General features: G+C 51.4%; 1 protein-coding gene across 5 annotated transcripts in view; it reads right to left on the bottom strand.

The window, feature by feature from the left end:
• The window catches only part of CCDC190 (coiled-coil domain containing 190), a 32,360-nt gene that overhangs the window by 12,117 nt on the left and 4,314 nt on the right, over nt 1-15,929 (bottom strand). Inside the window, exons 1-3 of one of the 5 annotated variants that reach the window (XM_054037046.1) lie at nt 8,888-8,976; nt 732-841; nt 364-655 (exon numbers count right to left, since the gene is read on the bottom strand). In XM_054037046.1, coding sequence (XP_053893021.1) covers nt 364-538 — 175 coding nt within the window. In that variant the 5' untranslated portion in view covers nt 539-655; nt 732-841; nt 8,888-8,976. Of the gene's footprint in view, nt 1-363; nt 842-8,887; nt 8,977-15,929 lie in introns of those variants that run through there. The other 4 variants (XM_054037043.1, XM_054037045.1, XM_054037047.1 and 1 more) reach the window with 4 other exon arrangements.

Genomic DNA, 15,929 nt, shown 5'->3' with positions numbered 1-15,929 from the left:
ATAAATCGATCCCGGATCCATCCCGGAAGTGCTCACAGTCGGCACCGGTACTCCAGCTCGGCGAGAGGAGTATGCGGCATCGACAGGGGAGCCTCCCTGCCGTGTCTGGACCCGCGGTAAGTTCGGACTAAGGTACTTTGAATTCAGCTACGTTATTATTAACGTAGCTGAATTTGCGTACCTTAGTCCGAAGTGGGGGGTTAGTGTGGACCAGGCCAGATTCTCTCCTTCACTTGCACTTCCCCCACTGCTTGGATTGCTGAGCAGGATCTCTTCTTACTGCATGTCTAATTTTGGAGGGTTTCTTTGTTACTGGTGCTGGGCTGGGGGCTTTATTTGGAGGAGATGGGAAAGGAGCCTCACCTTGTTGCAGTTTCTGTAGCTCCTTCTGGATCTGCCTCTGCTCTTTGATCATTGAATTCATTTGGTAGAATCGTGCTTCCTCTAAGTCCTGCAGCCCATGGCTGAGCCGGGCTTCAGCCCGCTTGACATCCTGTCTCTCCAGCTCCCAGCGCCTGGATGGGTCTCCCTCTGCCATAGACCGATGTATGATGCCGAGAGCTGCTCCCCTCCTAGGCTGGGAAGTCCCAGATAACAGCACAGCACCATGGAAGGGACCTGTCAAGGCTGATTTCCCACTCTGGCAGGTGGGGGCCTGCAAGGATTCTAAAAATTAATACTGGCCACTCCAGGTTTGTATTAAACTCCCAAGATTACAGCTTCTCTCTGACCTTGGATGGGTAGATGCTGCCACCATCCAAAACCCCTTTAGACCCAGGAAGGCGCACTTGGGAATTCCTCCTTGTGGGGTACCCTCAAGCCTCTCCCCGCCCGGGAATTGCTAAGAAAGAAAACAAAGGAAATCAGCTGTTGCCACCAGCTAATTAAACAGCATATGCACAAACCTCTTAGGACACAAAAATCCTAATCCCGTTCTTAAAAAAGGTAAATTTTATTAAAAACAAAAAGAAAGAAAATACATCTGGAACTTAGCCTATTGCTAGATTTTAAAAAGAGCAAATATAATAATTAAGCATCAAAAATGTTTTTCTTGAGGTCCAGCTTAATGGTTACAAGCAAAACAAAAGCATTTGGGGGTTAGCACAGAGAAGTCCACAAGCCATAAAGAAATAAAAGAGATAAACCTATTCACATCTTCCTAGACATTTCCTGATCTACTTACATATCTGGGGTTTCAAATGAGTAGTTTCTAGGTCTGATTTAATGATTTTCCATACCTAGCGCAAGCTCTTACAGCATAGTCCAGCCCTGTCCCGGCTCTCCGGGAGAACAACCACACACAGACAAAAGTGGAATCTTGTTTCAATTTTAAAAAGTTTTAGCTTTCCCATTGGCTCTTTTGGTCAGGTGCCCACTCACTTCCTTATACCTATGCATGCAGTCAGACTTTTTAACCCTTTAACAGGAAAAGCAAGTAGAGAACAGCTACCAAGAAGGATTTTATAGCTAATTGGCTGGCTGGGTCCATTAAAGGAAGCTACCCTCCCTTCATTTATCACAGGACCTGAAACAGGAAGAGCGCTGCAGGCAAAGGAGCACTTTGCCATGAGAGAATGTCGCCATCTCCCACCACAGGAGCTGAAGCACTTTCCTGACCTGGCTGGCTTCACCCTCACCACGCTGAAGCAGCTATTCTCACCACCCTCAATTTGCCAAGTCAGAAAGCCATTAGAAGACTCACCCAACAGGCCAGTGTTGCAGGCCATCTTTAATCCCCTGACAGGGGGCATCTCCCAAAGATGGACTGATTTGGGATTGCTAGCCCTATGGCGTCCCCCCTTGGCCCAGTGAATGTTGGTACTGCCCCCAGTGCCCCAGTGTCACTGAGCCACTCTGGGTGAGGAGGACCTTGTGCAATGGGAATGTTGAGATGTTTAAATGCACAAACCCCATGACATGCCTGTGGTGTGATCGCCATAAGCATGTCCCCCAGCACCGACCTTACAGCCGTGGTGCAGTGGGGCCAACAGGCTGGCTTTCAATCGAGGAGAGCTTTGCCTGTCTTTGCTCTACATGCACTCTGCCAAGCAGACATTCCACCCTGGTGCCCACAGCCTTGGGACCCTCCTCTTTGCTGTGAAAGCCTCCCTGTAGCTATTAAACTGTTGCTGGGTATTCTATTGCCTAGAAGGCATTGCCAGTTTGTTTGTAATGGAAGCTCCACTGTGCAGAGGCTCAAGGGCAGCAGCAGTATACAGCACCCTTATTGGATTGCCATAGGCTTCTCCAGCACATAGGCAGCACAGCTCAGCCACCAGCTCAGCCCACTCTGCCTGCTTAGCTCCCTGCTGTGGGTATTTCTAAGGCACCTGTCCCCTGGGTATCTAAGAACTTAGCAAGATTATTCCTTTCTCCTTGTTTGCTAAAGAGAAAAGCAAGTGTTCTCCTGTGATGGGCAGGGCCTTCTCCTCCTCCCTATTACTATCATTAGCTATGCAGTGTTGTTGTAGCCTGTCAGTCCCAGGATATTAGTGAGACAAGGTGGATGAGGTAGTATCTTTGATTGGACCTACCTCTGTTGGTGAGAGACAAGCTTTCCAGCTTACACAGAGCTTTTCCTCAGACCAGACCTCTTATCATAGAATATTAGGGTTGGAAGAGACCTCAGGAGGTCATCTAGTCCAACCCCCTGCTCAAAGCAGGACCAATCCCCAACTAAATCACCAACTCTTGGCTGCTCTTGTGGCTGCATGTTTTATACACAAATCAGACCTGAGGAAGAGCTTTGTATGGCTCAAAAGCTTGTCTCTCTCACCAGCAGAAGTTGATCTAATACAAGATATTTTCCCCATCCCACCCCGTCTCTCTCTGTAGTTATCTGTGTGTCTGAAGGTAGTGCTCAAAAGCCCCAGTACAGGCCACGGCTCCATGGTGCTAGGTATATAAACACACTGACACAGCCCCTGGCCTGGCAAGCTCACCATGTAAATATCTGAAGGGGGGAAGGGCGGAGGCAATGAGCTACAAAAGGCCCACAGAATAAATGAAATGTAGAGCTGGAAGGACTTCAAGACATCAAGTCCAGCCCCCTGCACTGAGGCAGGACCAAGTAACCCTTGACCTGCCCTGACAGGGGTTTGTCCAGCCTGTTATTAAAAACCTCCAGTGACAGGGATTCCACAACCTCCCCTGAAAGCCTGTTCCAGAGCTTAACTGCCCTTATTGAAAGAAAGATTTTTTTTCTAATATCTAATGTAAATCTCCCTGTTGCAGATTAATCCCACTACTTTTTGTCCAACCTTCAGTGAACATGGAGAACAGTTGATGACAATCCTCTTTAAAACAGTCCTTAACATATTTGATGGCTGCTATCAGATCCCCCCTCAGTCTTCTAAACATGCCCTTTTTAAAAACTTTCCTCAAAGGTCAGGTTTTCTAAACATTTGATCATTTTTGTTCCTCTCCCCTGGTCTCTCTCCAACTTATCCACATTTCTTCTAAAATGTGGTGCCCAGAGGGACAATGGGCATGGCTGGTTAGCTCCATTTTTTCTCTATATTCTGAATTTGACCCTGGTGCAGAGAATAATACAGCTTGCTAGGAAAATTCTTCAACAGGAAGCGCCCATGTTAACATAGCTCACTTTATTCATTGAAATAAACTGAGCTCAGAAGCTTCTGTATGGGTAGGGCTGGTTGAAAGTTTTCCATCAAAACTGTATTTTGATGGAAAAGTTTCAATTAAATGCAACTTGTCACTACGTGTCTGCTTCTCATGGAAAATTTTGACTTTTTGTCGAAAAACTGGACATCCAAACATCAGCAAATTTTTGGTTTTTAGTTGAAAACTGGAAATTTTCAATTTGGAAATGCCACTGCTGTGCTTCCTGGGAGTTTTAATTTGGCTGCCTTATATCCCCAATTTGCTTTATGAGACAGATTCCCCAGCCAGATTACATCTCCCTCGACACACAGTGGCAACTCAGTAAGAGGGGAGAACGTGGTGCATGATGAGAGATGTAATCTGGCCAGGGAGCCCAGCCCATAGAGGAGAATGGGGGTGTGAGGCATCCAAACTACAATGCCCATGAGGCACTGTGGCAGTGGTATTTTTGAATTGAAATTTTAATCAAAAGATTTTGGCCATAAATGTAAAGTGTTTGGTTTTTTTTACTGAAAAGTTGAATTTTCCATGGAAAATGTTGACCTTTATATATCTATATCAGCATGTTCATTTTTATCTTCCCTGGGAAAAACCTCTTTTCTGACCAGCTCTACTTGGGGGGTCAGCAGATCAAAAAACTGGCAACCTTAGCAGTAAATCTTTGACCTCAGTGGCCCCGCTTAAAGAATATGAGGCTGAGAGGGGCCAAATCTAAGAGGTTTTGGCTGGCTTCGTCCACCGTCAGCATGCAGCCTGAACCTGAGTGGAAGTTAAACTAGGAGACTTGGTCCTGACAAAGCTGTGTGAGAGAGACATTGGAGAAAGCCAGCCTTTGTTCCTGGCTGTAACTGAATTCTGGGACCTGTATGGCCGCTCAGTGCTGAAGGAACAGGCAGCAGCCCCAGGTGCTTCCAAACCCAGCAGTATAGATTTGTGGCCCTGGTAGCAACAGTGCCCACTGTTAGTGCTGAGAGGAAATCCTGTGGAGAGAAGTCCTAACCCTTCCAAGTGACCCATCTCCTCCAGGCCAGGTGTTAGCCAGATCTGGACAAGCAGGGAAGCTGGCACCTCAGCTATAATTTGTTGTTAGAGACTGATGCTTGTTACAGATTGTTTCTAGAGCAGTGGGGAAGGCATGAGGATGTGTGTACTGTGTTTTACCTGTCGCAGGGAACAAGGCCTGGGAGGTGGGAGGGGAAGGTTTAATCAAGGAAGGACTGAAATGTTGACTAGAGTCTTTCTAGTCTAGTGGTTTCATTGCCAGCCTGAAGGGGAGCCAGGTAAATCATGAGCACTGATCTTCTTAGATCAACAGTGTATGTTAGGAAGACAATAGGGCATTTTCAGGCAGGTTAAATGATGCAGTTCTGTGAGCTAACGTACAGCCAGTGAGTCACTGTACCACTTTCAATCCGCAGGCACCCACCCGTGGGGCGCAGAGCAGCTGCAAATTCAGTTCAGCTCCACTGGCTAGTCAAGCACAGCACAGACAGGTGCTGTAAAAGCACCTCCCTATGCACCTTCCTCTCAGTCTGCAGCAACCCAGCTATGCCAGCCCTGGCTGCCCCATATAAAACTTTGCCAATGCACCTCAGCCCTGACTGGCAGCCCTCCAGCTATGCCAGTCTTCCCTTCCACCTCTCACCTGCTGACCTATTACTATTATTTATTGTACTGTGGTACCCCTAGGAGCCCCAGTCATGGATCTCACCGGTGCCACTGACTCTCTATCTTGACTTTATCAGGCCTTGTTGGAGCCTCCCCCACCCCCAGTTCTGCCAACATACCTCACTCCTGGTTCTGGAATACTAAAGACACTTCAGTGTACACAGAGGCTATTTGATCTTTTGTTAAGAAGTATTTATTTTACACTGAACTGAGGCGTTCCCTTGGACTCCCTAGCAGGCTGGCTCTTGTAAGCTGGAGGTGATCGTAGCAGGGGGTTGAGTTTCTTGCAGACACTTGAGCAATGGGCTCTCTGAGTTCCGTTGTCTTGGATTCTTACCGAGGTATCAATAAAATGCTCCCTGTGTAAACAAGACACTCTCTTCCAGTCCAGCTCTGGACCATCCCCACCCAGTCCACCCACACACACGCAACTATTTCTGCTTTCTGCACAAACAGCTCTGCCTGTGGACTCCTGCATGACCTCCTGCATTTCCAGCCCTAGGCACCGCAGCAGGGCAGCCCAGCCCTGACCCACAGCAGCATTGGTTATTCCAAGAGACAGAGGGACAGCCCTGCAGACAGAACACGAAAGGGTCCAATTCTCCTCTCCCATACACTGGTGTGTGCTGCATGGGTTAATGAGTGTGTGGAGAGGCCATGACTTGGAGCCACTGGAGATGGAAGTTTTGGGATGGTTTCCTTTGGTTTGGTAAAAAAAAATTGGTCAAAAAATGTCTACAAAGACAGTCTCAGTATTGCCAATGTCAAGAGATCAAAATTGATGGTCTGGACACCAAAAAACCACCAGATCTGTTTTTAAGAGGACTACATGGTGATTTGTGGTCTGTCCTTTGGTTGCTGAATGCCCCCTGCCTAGCCCCAGTGCATGTGAAAGACAGTGTTGCCAATGTTCCAGATATATTGGATCAGGGATTTCTGGCCCCTCCTGCAGGAGCTCTTGCCCCAGAAGTAGCCATCCCCCAGCCTCCCCTTTGCTCCTCTTGGGGCACTTCACACCAGTCTCCCAGGCCTGGGGGGGGGCTGCATGGGGTCCCCTCTCTTGCCAAGGTGTGGGGGAGGCTCCAGAGGCTCCTCACCCCCTCTCCCTTTGCCCAGGCATGTGCTGCAGGGGAGCCAATTCCTCCCTGATGGCAGAAGAGCCGCAAGAGTTGGGGCAAGGCCTTCTGCCATCAGAAAGGGGTTTGCCATGACTGCACCGTCCCCAGCGGGATCTTCTGTCAGGAAAATCAACACCAAATATTTTGTTTAATTTCCTATCAATGTTAATCTCTGTTTCCAACTGAGACACTGCAGTGCCTCATGGGAACTGTTGTGGGTCCAGGTCCCTTGTGCCGCTGTTCACCATTTGGGAGTTGATCCGAGGCTGGACTACATTTCCCCCTGTGGCTGAGCCCCCACAGTGCATCTTGGGAGATGTAGTTTAGCCACTAAGCACATGGGCAGACAGGAAGGCTCCATGCGCTGCCCCGAGTGCCGGCTCCGCAGCTCCCACTGGCCAGGAACTGTGATGAATGGGAGCTGCAGGGGCCAGCATGCAGAGCCTTTCTGGCTGTCGATGCGCCTAGGGGCTGCAGGGACCTGGCGGCTGCTTCCTGGGAGCCACGGTAAGCGCCACCAGAACCCTGCACCCCGAACCCCCTCCTGCACCCCAACCCTCTGCATCAGCCCTGAGAGCAGGATCGGCTCTAGGCACCAGCAAACCAAGCACGTGCTTGGGGCGGCACATTTTCAAGGGCAGCATTCTGGCCATCTTTTTTTTTTTTTTCTTTGGGTGGCAAAAGCCTAGAGCCGGCCCTGGCAGCAGCAGTGCGTCGTGCCCTGGGGCCGCTGCGGTTTGCGCCACGGCAGAGTAGCACCCGCACCTTGTGGCTGGGCTGGGCTGGGCAGGCTCCTAGCGGGGGACACTCGAGCTGGAGGCCACCCCTCAGGGCACACGGAGCCACCTGCAGATGCCGCAGCCGGGGCTCGGCGAAGCGGTCCGAGCTTCCCAGGGACTGTGGCAGGGTGGCCAGAAGCAGCAGCAGCAGTGGGACCCGCGTCCCGGTCTCCGGGCCTCCGCTTCCTCTGGGGCTACCCTGCTCTGGCTCCTCAGCCCCCTGCTAGGGCAGTCCTCTGGCTCTGCCCTCCTGGATCCTGGCCGGTCCTGGAGGCGGGATCCCTGGCTGGAGGGACCCTGGGCTGAGGCGCGGCCCGGGAGCCTCGCTGCTTACCCCAACCCTGCCAGTGCCGGACCGGCTGGAGGTGAGGGGGGAGTGGGCGGAGTCAGCAGTGGTGGGGGGATCCCAGGGCTGGGGCGGCAGGGGGTGCGGGTGGGGGAGGGCACTGGTGGGGGGGAGGTGAGAGCCCAGGGCTGGGGTGGGGGGCAGCCAAAATTTTTTTTGCTTTGGGTGGCAAAAAACCTAGAGCCAGTCCTGCCTGAGAGCCCCTCCTGCACCCCTCACCCCCCTTACACCCTAACCCCCTACCACAGCCCGGAGCCCCCTCCTGCAGCCCATACCCCTCATCCCTAGCCCCTCCCCAGAGCCTGCACCCCCAGCCAGAGCCCACACCCTAAACCTCTGCCCCAGCCTGGAGTCCTCTCCCACACCCCAAACCCCTCTGCCCCAGCCCCACCTCAGAGCCCGCACCCCCAGCCAGAGCCCTCACCCCCCTCCTGCACCCCAACCCCACTGCCCCAGCAAGTGAGTGAGGGTGGTGAAGAGCGAGTGATAGAGGGAGGGGGGATGGAGTGAGTGGGGGCAGGGCCTCTGAGATTAGAAAGTTGGCAACCCTAAACCCAGGGCTAGTAGTTATTTTAGGCTCTTGTGCTCTCTCCTGCTGGAGCTGTTCCACTTTGTATAAATAATTAACTATTCATTGGACCAGCAAGAAAGACGGACTCTATAGCTTGGTAATTAGGTACTCATCAAGAATGTGAGAGACCCACATTTAAATCAGGCAGGCCTGATAGGAAGCTAGAACCTGGGTCTTCTCTATACCTGGTGAATGCCCTCATCACTAGGCTACCAGCTATAACAAGGTAGGAGGGTCTGGAGTTTTCTTGTTTAATCACAAAAAAATGTGAAAGGTCTCTGTTTCATCCTGCTATGGATTTGTGAAATGGAATTCCTGTTTTCCAGCCAGCCCTAGTTCACATTGTCTAGACGGCCTTTGCTATGGTAAAAGCAGATCAAAGCCCTTTTGCACAAACCACAATCCGTTCCTTTAATGTGAAACGTGGATTCTAGGAATATGCCAGGAACCCTCCCACACAACAGGGAACTCTGGAGCTGGGGGGGAGGGGAGAGCACTGCCAGGCCCCATCCCAGAATAGAAAGCAAAGTCCCAAGGCAGTTACTCATTCTAAGTTCACGGTTGTGAAAGCAAAGCCTGAACCACTGACAGGAACAGACCCCGACAGAGGCGACCAGTGATGGAGCCAAAGGGACAGGGGAATGGGAGTTAGGAGCTTACAGAGCAGGGAGGGAAACACGCAGGCACAGTGCCCAGTAGGCAAGGTGCTGCTATGCCCTGCTCCTGGGCTAAGGCCACAACTAACCAGGCCTGAGGGTGCAGGGACAGCACAGGTACTTACCTGATCTGGAGCTAGCAGAGGAAGGCTGTTTCCTAGCAGAGCAGGGAGCTGGACAGGATCAGGCTCACAGCTCAGGGCACAGATGCAGCACTGGAGCAGGGAGTTTTCTGAAGGCAGGCTCACGCCTCTTTTGCATGGTTCACTCCTTCCCTCTCATTGGCCTGCAGGGAAGAGCCAATGCCCTCCCCCACAGACCGCAGGACACAGCAAGGAAACACCCAAAGCACCTGCAGCTGCTGGGAGGCTGGCAGCCCCTTTGTCTTCGAGCCAGCAGGATAGGAGCAGCTCTGCCTGGCCCCACAGCCCAACCTGCCCCTGCCCTGCAGCAGGACTCATCAAGTCACTATTGCTCCTTCCCCAACCCCAGCATGCCTGTTCCCTGGCTCTGCTGCTGCCTGGAGATGGCTAATCACCTAGGAGGTGGAGGCTGGGCCAGAGCCATAGTAGGCATGGGGCTCTGGGAAGGAGCTGCACAGCACAGATTACTGCATGGGAAGCTGGCTTGGGAAGGAGCTGAAGCAGAAATGATCCATAGGAAGCAGCCAGCTGACAAACTAGAGGGCAAGGCCCAGCCTTGGCCCCGTGAGAATGCCCCTGGGTGGGTGTGGCAACCCCACCAACCCAGTGAGCGTGCCAGGACTCGGGAGAGAGGGCCCATGGCAGGAGCATCCCTAGGTTCCGACAATCCCAGCTCCTTTGGGACATACATCCCTTGCTGGGCCCAGAGCACAAAGACAGCTCACAGCCCCTGTGCACTGAGCCATGCCAAGTGCAGCAGGGACCTACAGATGCTCCTGTTCTTTATACCAGGCCAATGTCCTCTCTCTACCCCTGCCCTGCAAGGCAGATGCAGGGTGTGTCTAGCTGAATGGGTCTGTGTGGGTGAGGGGCCATTGGGAAAAAGCCGCCGCGCTGAAGGGCGGGAGAGGTAGGAGTTCACATTCAGCTCAGATTCTAATGACCTCTTGTGGGAGACACTCGGGCCCAGGGGAATCGGTCTCTTTGTAAACACCATGTGCTTTGCTCTGGAGAGGCATCCTCCAAAGAAGGCCTGCAGCTAGCGGCTCAGTCCCCAGCACGTGTGATGAAGGAAAGGGTAACTAGAGTATGCCAGCCTGGATCCCAGAGACAGATGCTGGATCACAAAAGCAGCAGCTACAGACTGCGAAGGCCGTTAGCTCCACTGGCCCATTGTCCGTCCAGCCACATATTTTTCTCCAGTGCATCTATAGGTGCCTCGGACAATGGCCATAACCAGAGTAGCAAGACAAGGTGGGGGAGGCAATATTTTTTATCAGACCATCTTCTGCTGGTGAGAGAGACAAGCTTTTGAGCCCCACAGAGCTCTTCTGCAGGGCTGGGAAATGTACTCACTATCACAGCTACATACAAAGTGGAACAGACTGTTTAGTAAACCTAGTTAACATATATTTCAAGAGACCATTCAAGGTGGAGTGACCCAGTGACACCTCTGCAGTCTTAGGGGGAACGGGGGAAAAAAGCTGGAGAGGTGGTTTAAGTGGATTATGGCTTGTTATAATAAGTCATAAATCCAGTGTCTCTGTTCAGGCCAAGATTTTTAGTGTCTAGCAAAGTTATGAATTTATGCTCCCAGGCTCATCTTTTGAAGGCATGCAGGTATCCTTTGAGGATGAGGACTGTAGAGTGATCGCTTTGTGAGAAGGGCTCACCCACAGGTGATATGGTGTTTTTGTCTATTATTTTTCTGTCATCTATAACCCTTTGACCACTACATACAAGTCCAAATATGCTGAACAGCTCTGCACAAGGCCTTGAGAAAAAATGAGGAACAACTTGCTGCACCTCAGACACTCCAGAAGGAATCATGTCAGACAAGAAATCAATACAAGCTCCCACACACTGGAAGAAACTTACCTGGAAATCATGCAAGAAACCCAAAACAACCATTCAAAAAACCTGATGACAGCCATCAAACCCAAAAACAAAAAGTGGAACCAACTACAACAATTTCACAACCCACAAAACACCACGTCCAGGAGAAACCATAGTGCCAGGACCTACCACATAGGCACTATACAACAACCTGACCTCATCAATTTATCAAGACTACCCCTAACCAGAGCTAAATTATCTGTAACTCTCCAAAGGACTGAACTTCTGCTCCACCACAGAACCTGAATCCATACTAACATGTGGAAAATTAGAAGAATTCTTCCGCTGGCTCTGCCTCAAAGAATTCTTTCATAACAATGTTGACATCACCCACACCTACCATGTCCTGACCGACAGTCATAAGAAAAAAGAATTATCTGACTGAACACCCCACAGAGTGGATGAAATCACACTCTTGATCGTTACATCAATTGCTTCAGGAAAAAAATGACTGAAATCCTTAACAAACTTCACATCCACTATAATCGCTCCACTGCAGAGAGGACGGTTATACAGTCCCTGAAATCCAACCACCAAATAGTGATCAAACCAACAGACAAAGTGGGCACCTCTGTAGTCCTTAACCATGAAGACTATGGCAACAAGGCAAATCAACACCTTTCTGACCCCACCTACTATAAAGAACTCAAAGAAGACCACAATTCACCCAGGAATTTAAGGATTTCATCAAATCCTTCCCCAAACAACTCCAAGAGAAACTCTACAACCTCGTCCCCCATGAACTCACCCCATGGACCTTTTACATGCTTCCCAAACAAGGGAACCCAGGCAGATCCATCATATGTCCACGGCTCTCTTACCAAAGGAATATTGGGACTCATACAAACCATCCTCAAAACACTCACCACACAAAGGGGCAGCTTCCTCCAGGACACAACCGACTTCCTCTGGAAACTCTGCAACATTAGCAACCTCCCTACACCATCTTTGCCACCATGGATGTCACTTTTTTATACGCCAACATCCCTCACAATGATGGCATAGCTGCTTGCCTCAAATATTTACCAGATAACGGACACTCACCTCAGATATCCACCCCAAACAATTGCCAAATTCATCCTCACCCACAACAATTTTACATTCAATAAACACTTTGTCGAAACCATGGGAACAGCCATGGCACTAGGAAGATTCCCCACTGTGCCAACTTCTTCATGGGCCACTTTGAAGAAGAATTTCTGGACAAATGCAACATGAAACCAATGATATACTTGAGCTACACTGATGATATTTTCATCCTCTGTCCAGATGATCCAAACTCCCTCACAGATTTCCACCACAACTTCAACAACCACCACCCGTCCATTAAACTCAGACCACTCCTATACCAACATTAACTTCCTGGACACTACAATCAGCTTCAACAATGGAACCATACAGACAACTACATACAAGAAATCCACGGACCACCACACCTACCTTCATAGATCCAGTAAGCATTCCAAACACACCAAGAAATCTGCTATCTACAGCCAGGCACTCAGATATCACAGCATATGCTCTTAGGAGAAAGTCAGAAAATCAGGTTCCAGGCAGTAGTGAGTAAAATAGTCATGTAGCTGCCACCGGGTGGCACTGTGCTCTCATCTTGGGAATCTCCAAGAGACCAGGCTGCAAAGCAGCAGTTTGGGGAGAGCGGGAGTCTCAATCCTTGGCCTGTGTTCAATGGGCTGTGACAGCCAGGACCTGAAAATGTGCTCCCCTATTGCCAGCTGGGGCTGCTGTAGAACTCCTATACAGCCCAGTTTGGGGAAAGGTGTGCCCCAGCCAGGACCGGCTCTAGGTTTTTTGCCGCCACAACCAAAAAATTTTTTTGGCCGCCCCCCACCCCAGCCCTGGGCTCTCACCTCCCCACCAGTGCCCTCCCCCTCCCCCTCCTCCACCCCCTGCTGCCCCAGCGCTGGGCTCTCTCCCCCATCCCACCCGCACCCCCTGCCGCCCCAACCCTGGGCTCCCACCCACCAGAGCTGACCCCGCCTGCTCCCCCCTCGCCTCCAGCCGGTCCGGCGCTGGCAGGGTTGGGGTAAGCAGCGGGGCTCCCGGGCCGCGCCTCAGCCCAGGGTCCCTCCAGCCAGGGATCCCGCCTCCAGGACTGGCCAGGACCCGGGAGGGTAGAGACGGGGGACCGCCCCAGCAGGGGGCTGAGGAGCCAGAGCAGGGTAGCCCCAGAGGGAGTGGAGCCCCAGAGAGCGGGCCCCGGGCCCCGCATGGCAGCGCCCTGCCCATTATGACCCCGCTGCTGCTTCTGGCCGTCCTGCCGCAGTCCCTGAGTGGCTCGGGCTGCTTCACCCAGCCCTGGCTGCGGCACTGGGGGGCGGCTGCCCTGCGGCATCTGAAGGCGGCTCCGTGTGCCCCGAGGGGTGGCTCCCAGCCAAAGTGTCCCCCGCTAGGAGCCTGCCCAGCCCAGCCACAAGGTGCGGGCGCTGCTCCCCCGTGGTGCGAACCCAGCGGCACCCTCCACGCACGACGTGCTGCCCGAGCTGGTTCTAGGCTTTTGCTGCCCAAAGAAGAAAAAAAAAAGATGGCCAGAATGCCGCTCTTGAAAATGTGCCACCCCAAGCACGTGCTTGGTTTGCTGGTGCCTAGAGCTGACCCTGGCCCCAGCTTCAGAGGAGGGGGTGAATGGGGATATCCTCTCATGTCTGTGGGAGCTATCACAGGATATTGATGCATCTGAAGAAGTGAGGTTTTTACCCATGAAAGCTTATGCCCAAATAAATGTTAGTCTTTAAGGTGCCACCAGACTTCTTGTTGTTTTTTTACAGGATATTGGGCCTCCTATTGCCATGATCTCTTATAAATAACTTTTCTGTATGTAATGCTCACCCTGCCCTATACTGAACCACTAACCTGATAACCCTAACCATTCACACGGACCCTCACCTCTGATCCAAACTAATCCATTAATCTCACCCTGTCACTCATACCTGAACTACATCTTAGCTCCAGCCCCCTAATGCTAACTATAGCACAACCCTAAGATGGCATCAGCTCCAATCCTAAAGCACAGGTCTGTTGGGTCCATCAAGCAGTGTGGTAGAGCATGTATGGGTCCCTAGTGATGAATGGCACACAATGGTGTGTTGTTAGGGTCCAACAGGACATTACTTCCAATATGGTGGGAAGTGTTTGGATCCTAGCATAGCTTCTATTTCCTTAATGGCATTGCCCCTCTGCAAAAACTGGGGAAGTGGGAAACCAAGAAGACAATCAGGTCAATTCAGGCAGAAGTATTAGGGCCCTGTTATCTTTTTTCCTACAATGTTAAAAACTTGTTATCCCCCCATTGGATTGCATGGGGTGTGAGGATCCAGGAGGAGTCTGTGCAATATACCAGGAAGGTGGGAGTTCATTCTCTGACTGTGGTTTATATTTTTAACTCATGAGGAAATATTGACTAGTTCAGCAAGAACAACGCTTACCCTCAGCTACACAGCAAGGGATTAACTGTAGTGGCTGCACTGCACCCAGTTCCAGGATACCCTGGGCCCCTGCTGGCCCCACCTTGTCTTTCATAAAGTTTCCTTCCTCTAACTGGTGTTTTGTGGGTCTTGGGTTTGTTTTAAATCAAAGCACTAGGATTCACATGGCCAGTCAAGGGCTTTAGTTATAGCTTGTTCCTCTTTATTGGTTAAAACAGGATCATCACTCCTGAGCCAGCACCATACACAAGGCCTGTGCCCAGACCCTCTCTCTACACCAGGGGGTCATGCAGCAGCTGAGCCCCTCACAGCCGTTAATGGCTTTGTGTCTTCCCCACAGCCTGGTGAGATAGGGCAGTGTACTGGGACTTAGGAGACCTGGTTCAATCCCAGGGTCAGCCACAGACCCCTGCGCATCCTTGCACTCGTCACTTGTGCCTCAGATCCCCATCTGTTAAATGGGGATGGCCGCCTAGCTAATAGGCCACCAAGGAGTGAGGAACCAATGACATCCAAGCCTAGGTGCTTGTCCAGGGATCTCACAGTGGCCAGAGAACTTGATGTGCTCAGTCAGCAGCTCTACAAAGGCCTGAGAGCAGCAAGCCAGAGACATTGAATCATTAACCACAGGAAGTCCTCTGGCTGGCCTGATGCCCTAATAATCGGGGCCTTCATGTAAGCACGACAAACTACAGGTGCTGATACAACGAACTTATCCCTTGATATCAGACCAGCCAGCTCGCAGAGCTGAGCCTGTGACCGTACAGAGCCTGTGCCTTGACATAAGCCAAGAAAGGTTCACACTGACAGGAGTGAGCTGGTGACCTGCACAGAAGCCAGCTTTGACATCAGCCCAGAGTGGTGAAATCACTGAGCTAGTGACGTCCCCGGACAGCAGGCCAGCAAGCCAGAGGAAGGTGCTAAGTCAGTGACTTCACAGAGCCCGAGCCTTGAGCCAGTAAACTTGGAGAGGCTTGTACCTTGACAACAGCCCAGCAAGCCGGATGTGCGGAGCTGGATACTTCAGAGAAGCATGTCCCTTCGCACAATTGTGCTGGATATCAGCCCAGCAACCGAGAGCTGCTCTCAGGGCCTGCCATTAGTGCTTAGCCTGGCTCAGCTGTGATTAAAATAAGTGGGAATGCTGGAGATCACAGGTCCTGACCTCCACTAAAAGCAGAGGAAGAGTTTCTTCCCTTCTCCCTCGCTTGAGCTCAGCTCTCCCTGAACCCCCCTTTCTGCCTCTTCATGGGCTGCTTGGGGAACTGCAGTGGGAGCAACAGGCTGCATTGGTGCTTGACAGAGGAGTTTTCTGGGACTCAGGCCTTCCCAATAGCATCCTCTCTTGCCACTCCGTGGCAGGGTATGAGGGCATCTAGAGGGGAAGCAGAAAAGATGGTCTTGCTTTCAGGCCAGTGGCTGCAGAAGGCTAACCCATGGAGTTTTTACAGAACCCAGAATTGCCTTTTCTGAGGTTTCGCCCACCTTGCATTCCCACTGGCTGTCTGGATTCTGGCTGCCCAAAATTTCAGGCCAGTGAAGCAGGTAGGGCTCTGTCTGGCTCTAGAAGAGACCACCAACAGCTCTGGCTCCCTCCACACTTCCCCTGACAAGGGAGGACACTGCTTATGTCTTGCTCTTGTTCCCAGCAAATCTTGCAATGTAGAGGCCTACATTTTCCATGC

Source organism: Malaclemys terrapin, chromosome 8 (genome assembly GCF_027887155.1).
Source record: "Malaclemys terrapin pileata isolate rMalTer1 chromosome 8, rMalTer1.hap1, whole genome shotgun sequence".
Classification (NCBI taxonomy): domain Eukaryota; kingdom Metazoa; phylum Chordata; order Testudines; family Emydidae; genus Malaclemys; species Malaclemys terrapin.
Note: the sequence above shows the minus strand (reverse complement) of the source record. Positions and strands in the feature narration are given on the sequence as shown.